Source organism: Salmo salar, chromosome ssa11 (genome assembly GCF_905237065.1).
Source record: "Salmo salar chromosome ssa11, Ssal_v3.1, whole genome shotgun sequence".
Taxonomy (NCBI): Eukaryota; Metazoa; Chordata; class Actinopteri; order Salmoniformes; family Salmonidae; genus Salmo; species Salmo salar.
Genome location: NC_059452.1, coordinates 28,976,711 through 28,997,264, shown reverse-complemented (window position 1 = coordinate 28,997,264; position 20,554 = coordinate 28,976,711). Strand labels below are relative to the sequence as shown.

General features: G+C 42.6%; 1 protein-coding gene across 2 annotated transcripts; it reads left to right on the top strand.

Annotated features, from left to right (window-relative positions):
- Positions 1–2,131: 2,131 nt before the first annotated feature.
- LOC106562395 (retinoblastoma-like protein 2) lies at positions 2,132–11,486 on the top strand. Of its 2 annotated transcripts, none has more exons than XM_045689297.1 (14): positions 2,132–2,379; positions 6,939–7,065; positions 7,385–7,497; positions 7,581–7,684; positions 7,840–7,977; positions 8,244–8,414; positions 8,619–8,916; positions 9,081–9,238; positions 9,351–9,527; positions 9,709–9,780; positions 9,880–9,958; positions 10,138–10,268; positions 10,508–10,672; positions 10,874–11,486. In XM_045689297.1, the coding sequence occupies exons 2-14, from the start codon at positions 7,016–7,018 to the stop codon at positions 11,135–11,137; spliced, it is 1,920 nt and encodes a 639-aa protein (XP_045545253.1). In that variant the 5' UTR covers positions 2,132–2,379; positions 6,939–7,015; the 3' UTR covers positions 11,138–11,486. The 2 variants fall into 2 exon arrangements, with proteins under 2 accessions (XP_045545253.1, XP_013982733.2); XM_014127258.2 differs by having other exon boundaries at positions 2,134–2,379; positions 10,078–10,268.
- Positions 11,487–20,554: the final 9,068 nt, after the last annotated feature.

The following is a 20,554-nucleotide window of genomic DNA, read 5'->3' as shown; positions in this document are numbered from 1 at the left end:
GACATGGGGGGGAACAGAGGGTTAAATACACAACATGTAATGAGGGAAATTGAGACCAGGTGTGTGAGAAGACAAGATAAAACAAATGGAAAATGAAAAGTGGATCGATGATGGCTAGAAGACCGGCGACGCCGACCGCCGAAGCCGCCCGAACAAGGAGAGGAACCGACTTCGGCGGAAGTCGTGACATATTCTTTCACATTGACCCAGTTACAGGCACTTCAAGGTATCCAGAATTACAATGTTGTTTATTGTTCACTGGCGATATACAGTTGAAGTCAGACGTTTACATTCACATTAGCCAAATACATTTAAACTCAGTTTTTCACAATTCCTGACATTTAATCCTTGTAAAAATTCCCTGTCTTAGGTCAGTTAGGATCACTACTTTATTTTAAGAATGCGAAATATCAGAATAATAGTAGAGAGAATGATTTATTTCAGCTTTTATTTCTTTCATCACATTCCCAGTGGGTCAGAAGTTTACATACACTCAATTAGTATTTGGTAGCATTGCCTTTAAATTGTTTAACTTGGGTCAAACGTTTTGGGTAGCCTTCCACAAGCTTCCCACAATAAGTTGGGTGAATTGTGGCCCATTCCTCCTGACAGAGCTGGTGTAACTGAGTCAGGTTTCTAGGCCTCCTTGCTCACACAAGCTTTTTCAGTTCTGCCCACAAATGTTCTATAGGATTGAGGTCAGGGCTTTGTGATGGCCACTCCAATACCTTGCCTTTGTTGTCCTTAAGCCATTTTGACACAACTTTGGAAGTATGCTTGGGGTCATTGTCCATTTGGAAGACCCATTTTCAACCAAGCTTTAGCTTCCTGACTGATGTCTTGAGATGTTGCTTCAATATTTCCCTGCAATTTTCTTGCCTCATGATGCCATCTATTTTGTGAAGTGCACCAGTCCCTCCTGCAGCAAAGCACCCCCACAACATGATGCTGCCACCCCGTGCTTAACGGTTGGGATGGTGTTCTTTGGCTTGAAAGCCTCTCTTTTTCCTCCAAAAATAATGATGGTCATTATGGCCAAACAGTTCTATTTTTGTTTCATCAGACCAGAGGACATTTCTCCAAAAAGTATGATCTTTGTCCCCATGTGCAGTTGCAAACCGTAGCCTGGCTTTTTATGGCGGTTTTGGAGCAGTGGCTTCTTCCTTGCTGAGCGGCCTTTCAGGTTATGTCGATATAGGACTCGTTTTACTGTGGATATAGATACTTTTGTACCTGTTTCCTCCAGCATCTTCACAATATCCTTTGCTGTTGTTCTGGGATTGATTTGCACTTTTCACACCAAAGCACGTTCATCTCTAGGAGACAGAACGCGTCTCCTTCCTGAGCGGTATGACGGCTGCGTGGTCCATGGTGTTTATACTTGCATACTATTTTTTGTATAGATGAATGTGGTACCTTCAGGCGTTTGGAAATTGCTTCCAAGGATGAACCAGACTTGTGGAGGTCTACAATTTTTTTTCTGAGGTCTTGGCTGATTTCTTTTGATTTTCCCATGATGTCAAGCAAAGAGGCACTGAGTTTGAAGGTAGGCCTTGAAATACATCCACAGGTACACCTTCAATTGACTCAAATTATGTCAATTAGCCTATCAGAAGCTTCTAAAGCCATGACATCATTTTCGGGAATTTTCCAAGCTGTTTAAAGTCACAGTCAACTTAATGTATGTAAACCTCTGACCCACTGGAATTGTGATACAGTGAATTATAAGTGAAATAATCTGTCTGTAAACAATTGTTGGAAAAATTACTTGTGTCATGCACAAAGTAGATGTCGTAACCGACTTGCCAAAACTATAGTTTGTTAACAAGAAATGTGTGGAGTGGTTGAAAAACGAGTTTTAATGACTCCAACCTAAGTGTATGTAAACTTCTGACTTCAACTGTAAATATAGGATGATACGTTCTCAGTTAATAGTGTGGCTAAAAAGTCATTTTCAAAACTGATATAGTATATATTGTTGTAAAGCATTACTGATTAATGTACTGCTATTCATCTGCTTCCTTTATGCCCTATTATGTTCCTACTCCACCCCAGGGGGCGCTTGTTGCTCTGTGAGTCTCAGCCCTCAGGCCTCTTTTCATAGCAACCCATTACAGATGACAAGTTGGGGCTTGTCTGTTGTGAGCTGTGAGTCAATGGGCTGAGCCAGAGCTTCAGCTTCCTCTCTGTCTCAGTGCACTGCAGCCTGCTGCTGCCTGCCTGTAGACTTATAGTGGCGCTCACTGCTCTGTGCTGCTCTGATGCTCACCCACACACCCACAGCTGTTCAGCCTGGCTAGTCCCACAGAGAGAGAAGCAGAGAGGCAGTGTGTCTCCAAGTCTCTACAAAACAGAATCAGATCCTTCTCACGAGCCTCTGTAAGTAGCATGTTGCATGACTGCAGCTCTTTTGTCTCTCTTTGTCTCTGTAACACTACAGGAAATAACATGTCACAGGATGTTGTTTGTCCTGGGTTGATGTGTGTCTAACTGACGTTATTATGGATGATGATCATGTATGATTTGTGGTTGGTAGGGGTTGTTAGATTGCCAAGATAAAATGCAACATTGTTCTGTTCCATTTCTCTGAAATGGATGCAAAACACTTCAGTTGTATATGTATTTTGAAAGATGTGTGTGCCCCAAAATGACTGTAGAAAGTAAAAGTATTCTGGAGGTTGTCACTGACACTACAGTCAGTCAGTTCTAAAGATATTGCAGTGTGACAGAGAGCCAAGTAAGATGATATAAACTGATTCTGAAGGAGTTGGCAGCTGGTGACACACGTTGTCAGTTGGTGGGCCACTAGCCCACATCTGGTGTGTAGCCCACATGGGTGAGAACATATGCATAGTAATATTAGTACAGAGCACATGGCTCATAGTAGCTACCTCTCCCTTATGACTGGCCTGCTCTCAGGAGGGATGTTACAGTGACAGAGTTAAAGCCTTACTATAACCATCAACTTCCACAGAACAGATAGGAAGGTTGAATTGACTCAGTGGGAGGTGAGCTAAATCCATTTTCCTGGTAGTGGATGGAGTAGAGCCAAGCCAACCAAGGCTTCGTCCCAGTACTGCAGAGTGAGAGAGGGATAGGTTGGCCAGCAGACCTGGATTCAAATGCTATCTGAAATCTTTCAAATACTTTTAGTGTTTGCTTTAGAACAAGCCTGTAATGCCATATGAGCAGGGTTTGCACTTATACGACTATTCTATTGGTTCAATTGCGCCAAGCAAGCTCAATCAAGCCCAGCTAAAGTGTTTGAAAGACTTCAAATAGTATTTGAACCCAGGCCTGTTGGCCAGTGTCTGGGGTTGGAACAGTACGGTTGCTCGTAGGGAATGAATGGAAGGTATTATTAGATTCAATGTTCGTGGTGTACTGTGTGACAGCGGTGTACTGTGTGACAGCGGTGTACTGTGTGACAGTGCCCAGGAACAGGAACATAGTGTACAGGTTTGACTCTGACAGAACACAGGAATTGATGTGGTTCAACATTGGCCTGTCCAGCCTCAGCCTGGCTCTGGCTGTAATTTACAGGTGTACAGTTATGAGTCACGTCAGAATATCGAGAACTTCACCTGGTATAACCTTACATCTTAGCTTGTAGCCCTCTGTTTCTCTCTCTCTGTTGTTCTTTCTCTCTCTCTCTACCTCTCTGTTGCTCTCACTCACTCCCTCTCTGTCTCTCTGTGTTGGTCTCTACCCAAAGTGGTACTCCTTAGTGTGGACAAAGTAAAACTGATTATCACCTGCAACCCATAACGACACAGTCATTGCTAGCATTATCCTCAAATACCTTCCCAATAACCACACCCAACTTCTCTCACTGACTTACTATAACTTGAGTTATTCCTCAGATATAGTACACAACATGTTCGGAATCAGCATCCACCTCCCTACTCACTGACGTATCCGGTTAATATTCAAAACCAGTTTAACTTCATTTTCACACACTCATAGAGAGATCCTCTACCCCAGGCAGCGTCTGTGCATCACACATTCACACAGTCTGTGATAGTAACTTGGCATGGTAGAGAAATGGAGAACACGTGCAAATGATTATCGCTGTGGAGAGGAGACTGAGTTACCATTGAATCAGCACAATCTCTCTTTTTCTCTCTATTTCAAATCAATTCAAAGGCGATTATTGGCATGAGAAACATGTTTACATTGCCTAAGCAAATGAAATAGACAAACAAAAAGGAAAGGGAAATAAACAATCAGAAATTAACAGTAAACATTACAAAAGTTTTAAAAGAATATAGAAATATAATATTGCTGGCTATGTACAGTGTTGTAACAATGTGCAAATAGTTGAAGTATGAAAGGTAATATAATTAAGCAGATAGGTTGTATTTACAATGGTGTTTGTGTTCCACAGGTTGCCCTTTTCTTGTAGCAACAGGTCACAAATCTTGCTGTTGTGGTGGCACACTGTTGTATTTCACCTAATAGATATGGGAGATTGGATTGGTTTTCAAATTCTTTGTGGGTCTGTAATCTGAGGGAAATATAGTGCCTTCAGAAAGTATTCACACCCCTTGACTTTTTCCGCATTTTGTTGCTTGACAGCCTGAATTTTGATTTGGAATAAATTTAGATTTTGTGTCACTGGCCAACACACAATACCCTATAATGTCAAAGTGGAATTATGTTTTTAGAAATGTTACCAAATTTATTAAAATTGAAAAGCTGAAATGTCTTGAGTCAATAAGTGTTCAACCCCTTTGTTATGGCAAGCCTAAATAAATGCAGGAGTAAAAATGTGCTTAACAAGTCACATAATAAGTTACATAGACTCCGTGTGCAATAATAGTGTTTAACATGAACGACTACCTTTTGAATGACTACCTTATCTCTGTAATGACACATACTGTACAATTATCTGGAAGGTCTCTCAGTCAAGCAGTAAATTTCAAACACAGATTGAACCACAAAGAACAGGGAGGGTTTCCAATGCAAAGAAGGGCACCTATTGGTAAATGGGTAAAATAAAAAAAGCAGACATTGAATTTCCCTTTGAGCATGGTTATTAATTAGACTTTGGATGGTGGCTGAGGGGACTCTTCTTCACGTTCATCTCTCTGTAGGTGAGGGCTTTGTTATGGAAGGTTTAAGAATCGCTTCTTTTTAGGTGCTTGTGGAATTTAATTGCTCTTTTCTGGATTTTGATAATTAGCTGGAATTGTCCTAATTCTGCTCTGCATGCATTATTTGCAGTTTTACGTTTTACATTGAGGATGTTTTTTCATCATTCTGCATAGAGTCAATTTGGGGTTTGTGAGTTCTTGATTTGTGAGTGGACCCCAGACCTCACAACCATAGAGGGCTTCTGTGGTGCTGATGTTTAGGTCAAGGTAGGTATATTGTTTTGTGTGATCTAGGGCAACAGTGTCTAGGTGAAATTTGTATTTGTGGTGCTGGAAACAGGACCTTTTTTGGAACACAATTATTTTTGTCTTACTGAGATTAACTGTCAGGGCCCAAGTCTGACAGAATCTGCAGAAGATCTAGGTGCTTAGTTGGGGACAGAAGCACCAGATCATCTGCAAACAGCAAACATTTGACTTCAGATTCTAGTAGGGTGAGGCCGGGTGCTTCAGACTGAGCCCTCGCCAATTTGTTGGTATAAATGTTGAAGAGGGTGGGGCTCAATTTTTTTAGCGAATTTTAACTGCATACTTGTACACATTGTTTGTGTACATGTTTTCCCCCATCAATTTGTATAGGTAGGGGTGTCAGTGGGCTGACTGAACGCTCTGAGAGACTCTGGGTTGAGGTCGGTGATAAAGTAGTTTACAGTATTGCTGCCAAGACATGAGCTGTAGGTGTACCTACCGTAGGAGTCCCCTCGAAGCCTACCCTTGACTATGTACAGACCCAGCGTGCGACAGAGCTGCAGGAGTTGTGTGATCCGTTTTTGTTGGTTGTTTTGTCGTAGTTGTTGGGCATATTGGGGAGGGAATGCTGCCACCTCCAAGTAGGTTTTTGTCCCCCTGTGTTCTGAGTGTGTCAGGTTCTTGTTCAGTTCAGGTGTTTAGGTTTCCACAGACTAGAACATTTCCCTGGGTCTGGAAATTATGATCTCCCCCACTAGGATGCAGAATCTGTCTTTATTAAAGTATGGGGATTCTAATGGAGTATACAGTACTGTACACTCTTAGAAAAAAAGATTCCAAACGGTTCTACGGCTGTCCCCATAAGAGAACCCTTTTTGGGTCTGGAAAGGCTTCTACATGGAACCCAAAAGGGTTCTACCTTGAACCAAAATGGTTCCTCAAAGGGTTCTCGTATGGGGATAGCTGAAGAACCCTTTATGGTTCTATAGCACATTTATTCTAAGAGTGTAGGTAGCACACAGGACAACATTTTTATCTGTTGAGATTATTTCCTTATTTATTTCTAACCAAATGTAAAATGTTCCTGTTTTGATTTATTTAATAATGGTGAAGTCTCTCTCTCTCTCTCTGAATCCTTCCACAGCAGAACTGTAGAACTGCTAGACAAACAGAGAAACAGATTCAAAAACGCTAAATCTGAATATTCCTCTTCAACAGGAAATATTCGTATTTTGGCAGTTCATCATCGTTGTCATCTCATAGCTGAAGGCCAGCCCCCTCCCTACACACACACACACACACACACACACACACACACACACACACACACACACACACACACACACACACACACACACACACACACACACACACACACACTAACTTGACTCTCAATACAGTACACAAGCCTTTTGGGCCCAATTATCTCTGAGATGACTTAGTATCATTACTGTGTGGTTCGTGTTGTAAATTTAAACCATTGTTTCACATGTTTCTCATGCAAGGAAGTATAATGATGATCCTATTTATATGGTCTCATGTACCACTCTAAAGGGTTTTCAAACCTCTGCCTGGTGTATGCATTATGTACAGGTGTCCACTGCTACTCCACTGACTGACACGGAGCTATACTCTACCAGAGGAGGTGCTGTGAGTGGCTGGAGGTCGTCATGGCAACCCAGAGACATGTACCCAGTGACAGTCTGGCTAGAACATTCAGGTCAGCTATGGTGGGCATGTGTCTGTGTGGGCCTCATACGTAACTGTAGTAGACTGTAATGTGGCGCAGGGGAAATGTATTTGGGCCTGTAGCCTATGATAGAGTACACCGTGATCTGTGGTCAGTGTTGAGTTTGTTGAAGAGTAAGAAAATACATGTTGTTTTACTATGTTACACATTCTTCCCATTATGGAGAAGGTTAGGATTTGGGGGAAGATAAGCTTATCCTAGATCTATACCTATGGGTGGGCAATATCTATCAGTAGTATATGGGGGTGGAAAAGTGGCTGTATGGTTCTTTAAGGTGTATTTTGTTTAGGTCCTGTGCCAGAAACCCTAGTGAGGTCATCTCCACTAGACTGAGAGACATGCTCCACACCTTCATCCAGCACTACCAGGAACCATGGGAGGAGAACCGCAGCCTAGACAGAGGTGTGTGTGTGTGTCTGTGTGTATGCATGTGTTGATATATTGACATTAATGTGCACTTTTCAGTAACTTCCTGTTGTTTGTAGAGAGAGGAGTGAAGTTCTCCAGCCAGACAGAGGCTTTGTACTACAGGGTTCTAGAGGCTGTCATCAATCAGGAGAGGAAGAGGCTGGAAGCCAAAGAACTTTTAGTGAGTCCTCTGCCCTCTGCTGTCTATGACTGGAACTGCACTGTTTAGTGTCATTAAGCGTTCACTTTACAATTCCCTCTGGGGGCACTGTTGTATAGACATGTACAGACATGTATAGTATAGAGGTTGTCCTTGATGACTTGTTTCTTTGGCAGGGCATTCTGGAGCATGATCTGTTCCAGCGCTCTCTAGTGGCCTGTTGTCTGGAGATGGTTATCTTCTCCCATCAGCCACCAGGCAGCTTCCCCCTGGTCATTGACATCTTTAGCCTGGCGCCATACGACTTCTACAAGGTAACATCTACACAAAACACCTGCAGTACATGTCATACTGTACTGTAACATCGTAGGTTTTGTGTAAAGGAGGTGGTTTCACGTGAGTAACCTTACCTGAAAACTGAAGCATTATGTTAGCTCCTCAAGCTAATGCCTAGGCTTGGGCTCAGAGGGCTTACACAGTCTTGGGGCATACAGACGTCCTGGGTTCAAACATGTCTACTGTAATCTTAGTGATCTATTTAGGTGCTGTTTAACCCTCTACTGTGTGTGGTGTGTCCCAGGTGATAGAGCTGGTGCTGCGGGCTGAGGAGGGCTTGCTGCCAGCTGTGGTCAAGCATCTGACCCATATAGAGGAGCAGGTCCTGGAGAGTCTGGCCTGGAGGAGAGACTCACCACTCTGGGACCAGATCAGAGCTGCTAAGGGACAGGGACAGCTGCCTGCATACCATCAGGTCAGTGGGCAACGGTTCAAATTCACCTGTTTGTGAACTGGGCAAAATATACAGTGCACCCTCTCAAAATATATAGAGCAACACCGCTGGCGCACTCGAAACAAGTTGGTCTAATATGGCGTCATGGCGGCTGTCGTTCCATTAAAAAGAGGAAACAAAATGATCCCAAACTTGAGTTAACAGATGGTTCTATGTGTGTTCCAGGTGATGCTCCCCCAATACTCAGAGGACACAGACAAGATGGCCAAGATCCCTCCCACCCCTTCACACTTGACCCCAAGCCTTGTGAGTGGGATCCATGGAAATGACCTGAACTCCCCGATTACCCACCATGAACGCTACAGCTCACCCCCTGCTGGCTCAAAGATGGCCGCTTGCCCTACCACACCAGTCAGCCCATCCCAGTCCTCCTCTGTCATTGTTACTGGACAGACTGTAGTCACCATGGCATCAGCCACTGTCACCACCAACAATGGCCAGTCAGTCACCATACCGGTTCGAGGTAAAGACTTTCCCTCAGATGAAACCCAATATGGCCATAGAAATGACAACCCTAATAGAATACTGACATAATGTAATACATCTGGTAATAAACATGGTATATACCTTGTTTACATATCACAACAACCACTGCTATTTGTTCAATTAAACCTCTTCCACACCCAGGCATTGCCAATGACCGGGGAGGCATCACATTTACCCTCAGTGTTGTGGGTCAGGCCATTCCTCCACAGCAGGTCTCCAGCACCTCTACCCAGCAGCCCCAGAACCCAGTCACACACAGACCTCAGAGTAAGGGCTCCATCTCACTGTTCCTCCGCAAGGTAGGCTTTACTCACAGATTTCTACATACCTGAGCTGGCCTGAATGCTATGAGCCTAGATATTTAGTTACAAGATCCACAGACAAAGGCCATACTCCTTCCCTCTGTCTCAGGTCTACCACCTGGTGAGCATGCGTCTGAGGGACATCTGTGTTAAACTGGACATCTGCGAGGCGCTGCGGCTGAAGATCTGGACCTGCGTTGAACACTCCTTGGTCCACTGCACTGACCTCATGCTAGACCGACACCTGGACCAAATACTAATGTGTGCCATCTATGTCATGGCCAAGGTAGCACTATTTACTTTGCCTCTAGACTTTTTGCTATACTTCCTTAACGCAGATGGTTTTATGACTTGGGTGATCGACAGCAAGGCATTCAGCCTTCTATACTTCTTCAGCTGTGTATTGATGATTATAATGTAATATATTACCTTAATGTCCATGTTTATGCTGTGTGTTGCTCGTGCAGGTAACCAAAGTGGACATGCCCTTCAAGCTCATCCTGCAGTGCTACAAGACTCAGCCTCAAGCAAGCAACTGTGTAAGGAGATCAATGTTTTGCTTGCTTTTGTGTGTGTGAGTAAAATCCAGCTTGTTTGTTATTGTGTAGTTGATGAAGTCTGTATTGTCCTCCTGTCAGGTATTCAGAAGTGTTCTGATCTCAGGGAGAAACACCAAGACCTCACAAAACTCTCCTGGAAGATCCAACAGAGAAAACAGTTAGACAAATAGAAAAATACATACATTCACATGGATATGTTTGCATCATATTATGCATGAATTAACAAATTATTTAATGAAGAATGATTTTTGAATCTGATGCTGCTCTGTTTCCCAGTTGATGTAGACCCCAGCAGTAGCTTGCTTACCTACCAGACCCCTCCCACCCATCCTACAGGACTCAGAGCTCCCTGTAGACAGGACCAGGGGGAGAGAGGACACCTCATCTATTTCTACAACATCGTCTATGTCAAACAGATGAAAGACTTTGCCCTCCGCTACACCTCCAGCTCTCTGACCATAGCCGGGGTGAGGGGACATTTTCATATACTACCTAATGGAGTCAGTAGTCGTCATACACAATACATAGGAAACACTTTACCAGTGGTCTCAGATATGTCCAAACTGTGGTATAACATCATTGGTATTTACAGGTTGATAGAAGTAAGAGAAGTCCTTGTACAGATGCAGTGCATTGTTCCTAGGCCCAGTGCTATCATCACTGTCCAGAGATTCTGACCACATTCTGATTATTTGTCCATGCACAGGTTGAAACCCCTCCCCTTTCGCCATACCCCTGCCAGCGTATTGGATCATTGCGCAGACTCCGCCCCTCCAACCACCATTCGCTCTACATCTCCCCCCACAAGCCCAGCACACACCCCTCCCCCTGCACTGGGTTCCTCTACTATGTCAGCAGAAGCCCCTCAAAGGTCAGAGGTTGGACATACCTCTCTAACCCTGCTAACGGTTCCCTAACTGACCCTCTTCTATACTTCCTGTCTGAAGCCTAACTAACATTACACATATTTTAACAGTAACTGTGAAAAACAAAAGGCCTGGTCATCGTAAATACACAGTACACATCTAGTCATGTGTGTTGCTAATCGTTGTATTCCAACTGTATCCCACAGCGTCTGAGAGAGATCAATGACATGATGAGGACATTTCAGTCACGCACCAGGAAGCGCTGTGCAGCCCAGCTGCAGGAGGATGGTGAGGAGGAGAGTGGGCCGCTTGTGAAGAGACCCTGTCAGGATAGACCGTCAGACTGGCAGAGAAAGCTCAGGGACCTCGGTCAGGACTTCGACCAGGCACTGACCAGGGCCCAGAACCAGCAACAAGCCCAGACCAGGGCCAAGGCACAGCACCAGGCAACAGCACACAAGGGGAGATGACATCTCACTTTCTTTGACTTACCGTCATGCTTCATACTTCCATCATCAGTGTCTGTCGTCCATATTCTTCCAATGAGTGTAGACCTGCAAGGAGAATAGATGCTGTGGATCTACAATGTTAGAAAGAATTGGCATCATTAGCACTCAGCGAAGTTCTCTAAGTAAGCAATATTTATGATTAGAAAAGCTGATTTGTAATAATAATTAGGGTATTGTAATAATCTGACTGTAACTAGGGCTCTGTATCAAATTTCATATTAAACACATAATATACAGTATATACTTTAGTCCTCTGTGAACCATGTCCTAGTTACCTAAGGAAGCAGTAAAGGATTTGTGTTGGTACTGAGCACTGTGTACAGTTTGTGTTTGGTGAGAGGGAGGAGATAAGAGATGTAACATACACTATGTAATTAGTTTAAATATTGAAGTTTAATTTGTCACATGCACAAGTACAGTGAAATGCTTAACTCGCAAGCCCTACCCAACAGTGCAGTATTCAAAATAAAAAAGTATAACTAATTTAAAACAAATTAAACACAGATATATGACATATAGGTGAGCCTTTTCAAATTATTATACAGCGTAATGTGTCTGTTAGGACCAGATGTTAGATAATATTTTTTAATTATTATACAGCGTAATGTGTCTGTTAGGACCAGATGTTAGATAATATTTTTTAATTATTATACAGCGTAATGTGTCTGTTAGGACCAGATGTTAGATAATATTTTTAATTATTATACAGCGTAATGTGTCTGTTAGGACCAGATGTTAGATAATATTTTTTAATTATTATACAGCGTAATGTGTCTGTTAGGACCAGATGTTAGATAATATTTTTTAATTATTATACAGCGTAATGTGTCTGTTAGGACCAGATGTTAGATAATATTTTTTAATTATTATACAGCGTAATGTGTCTGTTAGGACCAGATGTTAGATAATATTTTTTAATTATTATACAGCGTAATGTATCTGTTAGGACCAGATGTTAGATAATATTTTTTAATTATTATACAGCGTAATGTATCTGTTAGGACCAGATGTTAGATAATATTTTTTAATTATTATACAGCGTAATGTATCTGTTAGGACCAGATGTTAGATAATATTCTGTTTAATTGGCACTTTCTTTCACATGTTGCTTTTCTCTACCAGTGTTGAATTTGTACTGATCTGTGGTACAAATCATTTACTTCTTTATATTGTGATGTTGGATAAACATAACTCCGTTTTTACATCTCCTTACCCTACCGTCAACATTACTACAACATAGTGAGAGCCCTGTGGAAAAGAAACATAGCTCCATGTTGGATATTTTGGCACTAAGCGACAACAAGGTCATAAACAGCATGCGACATATCAGTCTTGGTATATTAGTCTCATGTTGATATAGTAAAATGGTTATTTTGTTAATTTTCAAAATGGCATATTTTGAAAAACATCCGAACAAATGGCCATTCACTTTTCATAGTGGGGAAAATAGGTTTCCATGACGGCCTAGTGATTAAGTAACAATACCCATACTGTTTATCAGTAACTATGTCCTGACACGCTATGGGAAGTTCATTCTTAACCGATGTTGCTTGGCAAGCAAATCACAATAATCCTCTAAGAACCAATCAGCAGAGGCCTGTAAACTAAAACCCTGAGAGGTCAGTATAGAAAATAGAATCCCTAGAATGGGAAGGCCCTCAGACCCATTAACATGAATCGGAATCCCCGTTCTAGGGATTCTATTTCTATGGTTACACAGGTACCCGTGCAGGCTCAGCCCTACAGGAAGTCTCCTAGTCGTCATGGAAACCAGGGGGACCTGCTTCCACAACAGTTCTTTTCAGACTTTATAAAAAACCAACAACCTCAACAGGACGTCTGTTTTAATCAGTCTCACCCTGGGCCGAACCATGGGGTGCAACACCAGCAGGGGTTCTGTCGTGGTGGACCCTTCTAAAAAGCCAGAGACCAGACCAGCGTCGGCCAGCTCGACCAGTAAGTCCACCGCTGAGGAGTCTAAAGAAACTACAGAGAAAGACAAAGATGAAACAGAAGGCATATCAAGCTGCGACTGACATCCATCTTTCTTCTTAACCCAAACTCCTCAAAGTAAGATATCTGTAATTCTGCCAGTTACACTTTTATGCTATCTCATCACCCAAATATGGACCAATACAATTATCTGTATGACATTTTGGGTCACTTTCTTTATTCTATCAAATGGAAGTTAGCTATTCTAATGATTAAGCCATAAACAAGTTGAACAAATGATGACTATCCCATTGGGCAGCACTATGATACAAACACCTCTATTACTTCTCTGTCTGTCTGTGGCTATTTGACATGACCAGATGTGATGTATAGCTAGTGAGATGGTCTCTGTCTCTCTCGCTCTCTCTCTCTGTCTCTCTCTCTCTCTCTCGCGCGCTGTGTGTGCGTGGCTGCGTGCGTGCGTGTGTGTATGTACAGATTGGCCTTTCTGCAGGTGAAGGAGATGGGGTCTCTCTCTCTCTCTCTCTCTCTCTCTCTCTCTCTCTCTCTCTCTCTCTCTCTCTCTTTCTCTCTCTCTCAGTATGTGCGTGTGTGTGTGTGTGTGTGTGTGTGTGTGTGTGTGTGTGTGTGTGTGTACAGATTGGCCTGTCTGCAGGTGAAGGCAATGCTGCACAACTGGCCATCAACCCCTGTGTCATCTGGGACCAGACCAGCCACACACCCCGCTCCACACTGTGATGTAACCAACCAGCCACACACCCCGCTCTACACTGTGATGTAACCAACAGCCACACACCCCTCTCTATAACGTGATGTAACCTACCAGCCAAACACCCCTCTCTACACTGTGATGTAACCTACCAGCCACACACCCCTCTCTACACTGTGATGTAACCTACCAGCCAAACACCCCTCTCTACACTGTGATGTAACCTACCAGCCACACACCCTGCTCCACACTGTGATGTAAGCTACCAGCCACACACCCCGCTCCGATCTATGGTGTAGACCTACCAGCCACACACCCGCTCCGATCTATGATGTAGACCTACCAGCCACACACCCGCTCCGCTCTGTGATGTAGCCCTACCAGCCACACACCCGCTCCGCTCTGTGATGTAGACCTACCAGCCACACACCCGCTCCGATCTATGATGTAGACCTACCAGCCACACACCCGCTCCGCTCTGTGATGTAACCTAGCAGCCACACACCCCTCTCTACACTGTGATGTAACCTACCAGCCACACACCCCGCTCCACACTGTGATGTAACCTACCAGCCACACACCCCGCTCTGGGATAAAAACCTACCAGCCACACACTCCCCTCTGTGATGTAACCCACCAGCCACACACCCCTCTCTACACTGTGATGTAACCTACCAGCCACACACCCCGCTCTGCTCTGTGATGTAGACCTACCAGCCACACTCCCCTCTGTGATGTAGACTTCCAGCCACACTCCCCTCTGTGATGTAGACTTCCAGCCACACACCCCGCTCCGCTCTGTGATGTAGACTTCCAGCCACACTCCCCTCTGTGATGTAGACTTCCAGCCACAGGTTCCTTAATCTGTCTACTGTTGCTGGTCCAGAACACACTCTCTTTCAATCTCTCAACTGGACCTTCAGTGTCCACAGTGCCATGTTTATATCCTGTTAATGTACCAGTATGGTCATTGTAACAACAATGAGACATGGTAGTAAATGTACAGATTCAATCTGACTAATGTCCTTTATTGTTTTTAATGTCCTTTATTGTTCTTACCTCCATCTCTACCACACACCTCTGTTCCAAGGTGGCAGTTACAATCAGTTATTTCAAATGCTTCCAACCCTGCCGCAGGCTAAACCGAACAGCAGCCAAATCAGTAGGCTTTGTAGGCAGTTTTTGTTGCAGCTGTACAGCATATTACTGATCACTCCAGCAATCCTAGGCTCCAACACTACATTACACTGCATCAGGAAGCTGTTACAGCTCTGTGTTTGGGTAGACAGCAGCATGCTTGTTATTACCCATAAAGGAAATGGTTCCCATAGATACAAATACATTATCCTGCAATGCCTTTTTCTGCCACCAGCAGTTCTGTCTGTCACCACCAGGGTGCAGAAGTGATCCATCAGTATTTGGTGGACTGTCCAAGGCCCTGGTTCATTTGCTCAAGACATTTAATCTGAAATATATTGTACATTTATTACCAGCGAGTGAATAGAGCTGGAAGGGAATAGCCATTTCACAAAGCCCATATCACAAATACTCATCACAGAGGAAGCGGGAAATTACATGAAAATATTACCATTATACAAATGGAAAGTATGATTGAATAATGTGTTTTAGAAGATAAATGAAAAGCACTTTGTTGGAAAATGTGGTTCTAAATAGCTTTTTAATTTCAGATGTGGGATAAAAGAAAACACATTTCTACTCCATTTTCACTGGCAATTGATTAGTGGTTCCACACCTGCAGAGAGAAGAGCTCTTATCTTCTCATTACCAGTTAATTAATATGCATGCACACGTCTTATATCTTTCCTCTGCCATTTAGCAGAAATGAGACATTGATGTTGTAATGGCCTAGAAATGGATGACTTCTCTCTCTGTTGCTTTAAGGAGAAATAAGACACATGATTGACATTGTCTTTAATTGTTGTAAGGGACAATTTAATTAAAATCAAATCAAAAGGAAAATATGACATCACCATTCCCCTCTGGGAGGTGTATCTATAAACACAGCAACTCTTATTTGACTGGCTGTATTTAAGTTAGCAGCTATTCTATGGTACTGCAGCTTTACGAAACAAGCCATTTGGTGCACTGTGTATACCTAAGAAAGAGATGTATTGAAGAGCGATATGGAAATGTTTTACTTGAAAGACATACATAAGGGAATAAGATATTCAATTGCTCACTCTGCCAGGGTTTGGCTATTAGAGAATCCAAGGCCTCACCTGCTGAAGCAAAACCTGGGTGAAAGTCAAACTTCAATGTTCCACTGCCATAAATGCATATTATATTATCAGTGAAATATGAAGTCCTATAGAAACTAGTCTGACTGGATATCTTTGTAGTTGTGCACAAATGGCCCTCAGCATGTGTTCTGTATTATGCACATTACACAATGTCATTAGCTTTTTATCTTTATGGTTTGAGCCACATTTCACATAGCAGTGGATGTTGTTATGGTTGATCGTATGATTGTACATTAGAAAGAGATACATGCTTCATGACTAAAAACAAACATTATAGAGGATGATTATGTCACTAAATCATAGTGGTTAGAAGTCTAGCTGTTGATAAGGGAATATTGTGAATATTAAGTTTCCAAACATAATTTGCAAACAGAGATGTGCAAACCAATAAAGGCTAGCCTGGCAGTCTAAAATGAAAAAGGGCATCTGAACACAACTCTGGGGTGTAATCTGCTCCTCTTGTAATGGGCCATTTATATGATTAGTATAATGGTCTGTCATTAGAATAAGTATTCATGTTATTTCCTGCAAGCCACTCTTTAAAGATGTGTTCTTCACAGGCCTCGTTTGTGAATATATGATCAGAACCCTGACAGACAGAGAGCATCTTTAATCTTTCTCTGGCCTTGAAGAATTTCACTGATCTCCTTGTAACTGCAGGGAGCAGGGCTGATCAAATCCACATTGTGTTCGTGTGCGTGTGTGTGTGGATCACGTCTACTGATTGTTTATGGGGACTTTATTTCACTATGAAATCACCTAGATATTCATAATTGTTTGTCAAAGCCATCTGTTCTGAAGTGTCACAGTGGTTCCTTTGGAGTGGCCTGTTCACATCGCCAGTTGATTGAGCGCAAAAAAAAGTGTGCCAAGAGAGGTCAACTTTCATTTAAAGACAATTCAGATACAGCGTTTTCCCCCTTTATTGTGATTCTGGAAGCGTATGTATACACCCCAAATGCTATCATGTATTATCTAGGCGTTGGAGACAGAGATGTAAGCATTAGGTTTCTGCCTTACAGAATGGTGACGTTTAGAACATTTTGGTTTTTCTGAGACTGATCTTTATTTGGTCTGCACGGTGGAAGGATGGTATTCAGAATGAACTCTGACTCATTTTACGTGGAATTTCTACCAACGAATAAGTAAACAACTGTTAACAGAAGCTAATGCTTCTAAGTGGTCGTGTCATACTTTCTCTTCTGACTATACACCAATAAAACCTGTATGAATCCCTCACATACTGCAGTGCATGCTCTACCTGATAATGGTGTTTAGCCCCTTTGAATCCACAGCACTTCATTTTTCTGCTCTCTCTCTCTCTCTCCCCCCATCTCTCCTCAGTCTCTCTCCTCCCTCTCTCTCTCTCGCTCTCCTTCCTCTCTGTCTGTCTGTCTGTCTGTCTGTCTGTCTGTCTGTCTGTCTGTCTGTCTGTCTGTCTGTCTGTCTGTCTGTCTGTCTGTCTGTCTGTCTGTCTGTCTGTCTGTCTGTCTGTCTGTCTGTCTGTCTCTCTCTCTCTCGCTGTCTCTCTCTCTGTCTCTCTCGGTTTCTCTCTCTCTCCTTCCTCTCTCTCTCTCTCTCTCTCTCTCTCTCTCTCTCTGTCTCTAAAGTAATGGTAGAAAAGGAAAGGTCACCATGGAGATGACAAAGAAAATCCCTGCTAGAGAAAACACTTAGAGTTAGCTGGTGATTCGTCAGCTTTAATGCAGTCCATTAGACACTGCTTTTAGTGGACAATGAACAACGGGAACTAGACTACATTTATTTGCACAGAACATATTTATATTTTTTTGAGAAGAAGCCATAGTCAGTCAGTGCTGTTTAATGGAGCTTGTGTCCAGAAGGTCATTTCTTTACACTTCAGAGAAATGGGGCCTGAGACCCTGAGTGAGTGAACTTATTTACTTCACATGTATATCCTCAGAGGTATAACCTACTATATCCTACAGTATCCAGTCAAAGTCAACCTCAAAATTAATCATATCGCTGATCTTACCATTAGGTTTTCGTTAAATGTCATGCCAATGAAACGTCTGTAGGACATCGCAAATAGATTATGAGTGAGTAGAAATCCTTATAAAATCCTGAAGGCGGATAAGATTTAGCCTGAGAAAAAGGTCAGGTAGCTGGAGGAAGGCTCGGACATATGGACTAAGATAACATGATTATTCTGGATAGGAAACACAAGAAGACACGTTGTTTTTGTTACAGGGCAAATCAGTATTTAAAGGTACCATGTTGATATGGTTCACTGTAGGTACGCTGTTATCAATGTTGTCTGTTGTAAAGATTAGTATGTGCTATAGAAATTCTACCTATATAGCATCCATTTTTGCACCACACATACACCCCTATGAGTACATGATGTGAAAAGCAGTATTGTGCTCACTGGGATAATTCTAATCCATTTGTTTTAACCATTGGCTCATGATTATAGCAAGGCGTCTGTGGGCTCATTTGAGGTTTACATTTACTAGGCCCTACTTACACTCTTTACACAGTTGTTTACTCTATTATGAGAACAAAGTGGACATTGTGAATCACGTTGTGTTGTGTTCTAGCTGTTTCTGTTTCTAAGAAGCATGTTGTTGAGCCTGATGTTCTTTAAGGTGAGGGTTGGATTGTGAGTGAGGGGCTGAGGCCGAGGCAGGCAGCTGCTGTGTAATTATGGGAGACCCAGTGAAGTACAATACAAAAGCTACAGCGGCAGGTGTAGCTATTCATCTTTCCACATTTGTTTTGATTGGTGCAGTGTGCGGGGGTAGAGAGAGAGAGAAAGTCCTTTCAAAGCAAATGGAGAAAACTAGGAAAATGTAGTCTAAATGTCATTCATTCAGCACCAGTGTCGAGGTGACCTTAAAGAGAATCATCTCTCCCTTTTGTAAATGCGGACAAGTGGATTCTGCAAAATATCAAATTTGATAAGAAAGGGAGTCCATGTGATGGTGAGCAGGATATGGCTGATATGGGGGATGTGAACTGCTTCTGGAGCCTCTATGGTTGAACAGTCTGTTCTGTTCTCTGGTCATGACCATCTGAATGTTTTACTATGTTAATTTGCACAAATAGAAGGACAATTTGTACACATTTAAAAAAAAAAGAAAAACATTATGTGCAGGAGGCGGAAAAAAGCCGAAAATTGTTTCCCTAAGTGTTAGGGCATACATTACTGTTACAGGAAAATACTGCATATCACCCTACATCATAAATTACTACGTATGTCAAAGGGTTGTTGTTGTGTTCGATGTGCCTTGAGAGAGTGCTGTCATCTCACTGTATGCCGTGCAATATTTGTTATGATAGAGTTTGATTATGTGATATGATGATTTGGAGTTCCTTTTACCACATTATGAAGCCAATCCTTGAAGAATCTACATGTACATGCATTGATTTGTATTAGAATATGCCATGTATTTTATTGTCTATTCACTGAAAAACAAACTACCCATATGTAACCATCCATATCACGGATTTAACATTCATAGCTTTCACCATGACAACTGGCCAAGGCCAACCATCAGGGAACATTACTGAGGCATTTAGATAATGGTTTCCTTGTAGACATCCAAGAGGAGGGGAAACAACCTAATAACAGCTTTACTGCTTCATGTGTCATCATGCCATAGAAACAGCACAGCATGGTCTGTGGAAGAAAAATAAACTAAGATGCCTTAATACACTGCAATAGGATTGCAGTCATCATCGTGTGTGTATAACTCATATTCATGGTTAGGTCTTTGTGCTTGTATATTAATATGTTTAGATTTGTGTTTAGTTTGATAGGATTATGACTAGAGCTGGAAGGCTGAAGGGAGCTGGCTGTATATTAGAGTGCATGTTTGTTTGTTTGTCTGCAGATTCAAGATAACAAGCCTGGTCCTCTCTTCATGACTGGGCACTGGCTGTTGGGTCTGACCTCATCTCAGTGAAAATAATTAGAGCTGCTCCAGTCTGTGTGTGTGTGTGTGTGTGTGTGTGTGTGTGTGTGTGTGTGTGTGTGTGTGTGTGTGTGTGTGTGTGTGTGTGTGTGTGTGTGTGTGTGTGTGTGTGTGTGTGTGTGTGTGTGTGTGTGTGTTCTGAATGCCCCACTCCCAGCTGCAACCTTAAACACAGAGAAGCCACTGTTCTACAACTATTAGTCCCCCTCAATATGTATGTCTCCGCTTCAGGAAAATAATATTAATGGGAGCGCTAAATACAGACCAAGCCTGTGGCCCGTCAACAGATAACTACAAGTACAGTGAGATTATTCATAAGAGGGGCATGGATCTGATCGCATGTGAAGGGCCTGATAGATTTTCTACAAGCTGTAGGTTACTTAGGGGGTGTGGTTCACGTCCCAAATGGCACCCTATTCCCTTCATAGCGCAATACTTTTGACCAGATCCCATAGGGCTCTTGTCAAAAGTAGTGCGCTATATAGGGAATAGGCTGCAATTTGGGATTGAGTCCTAC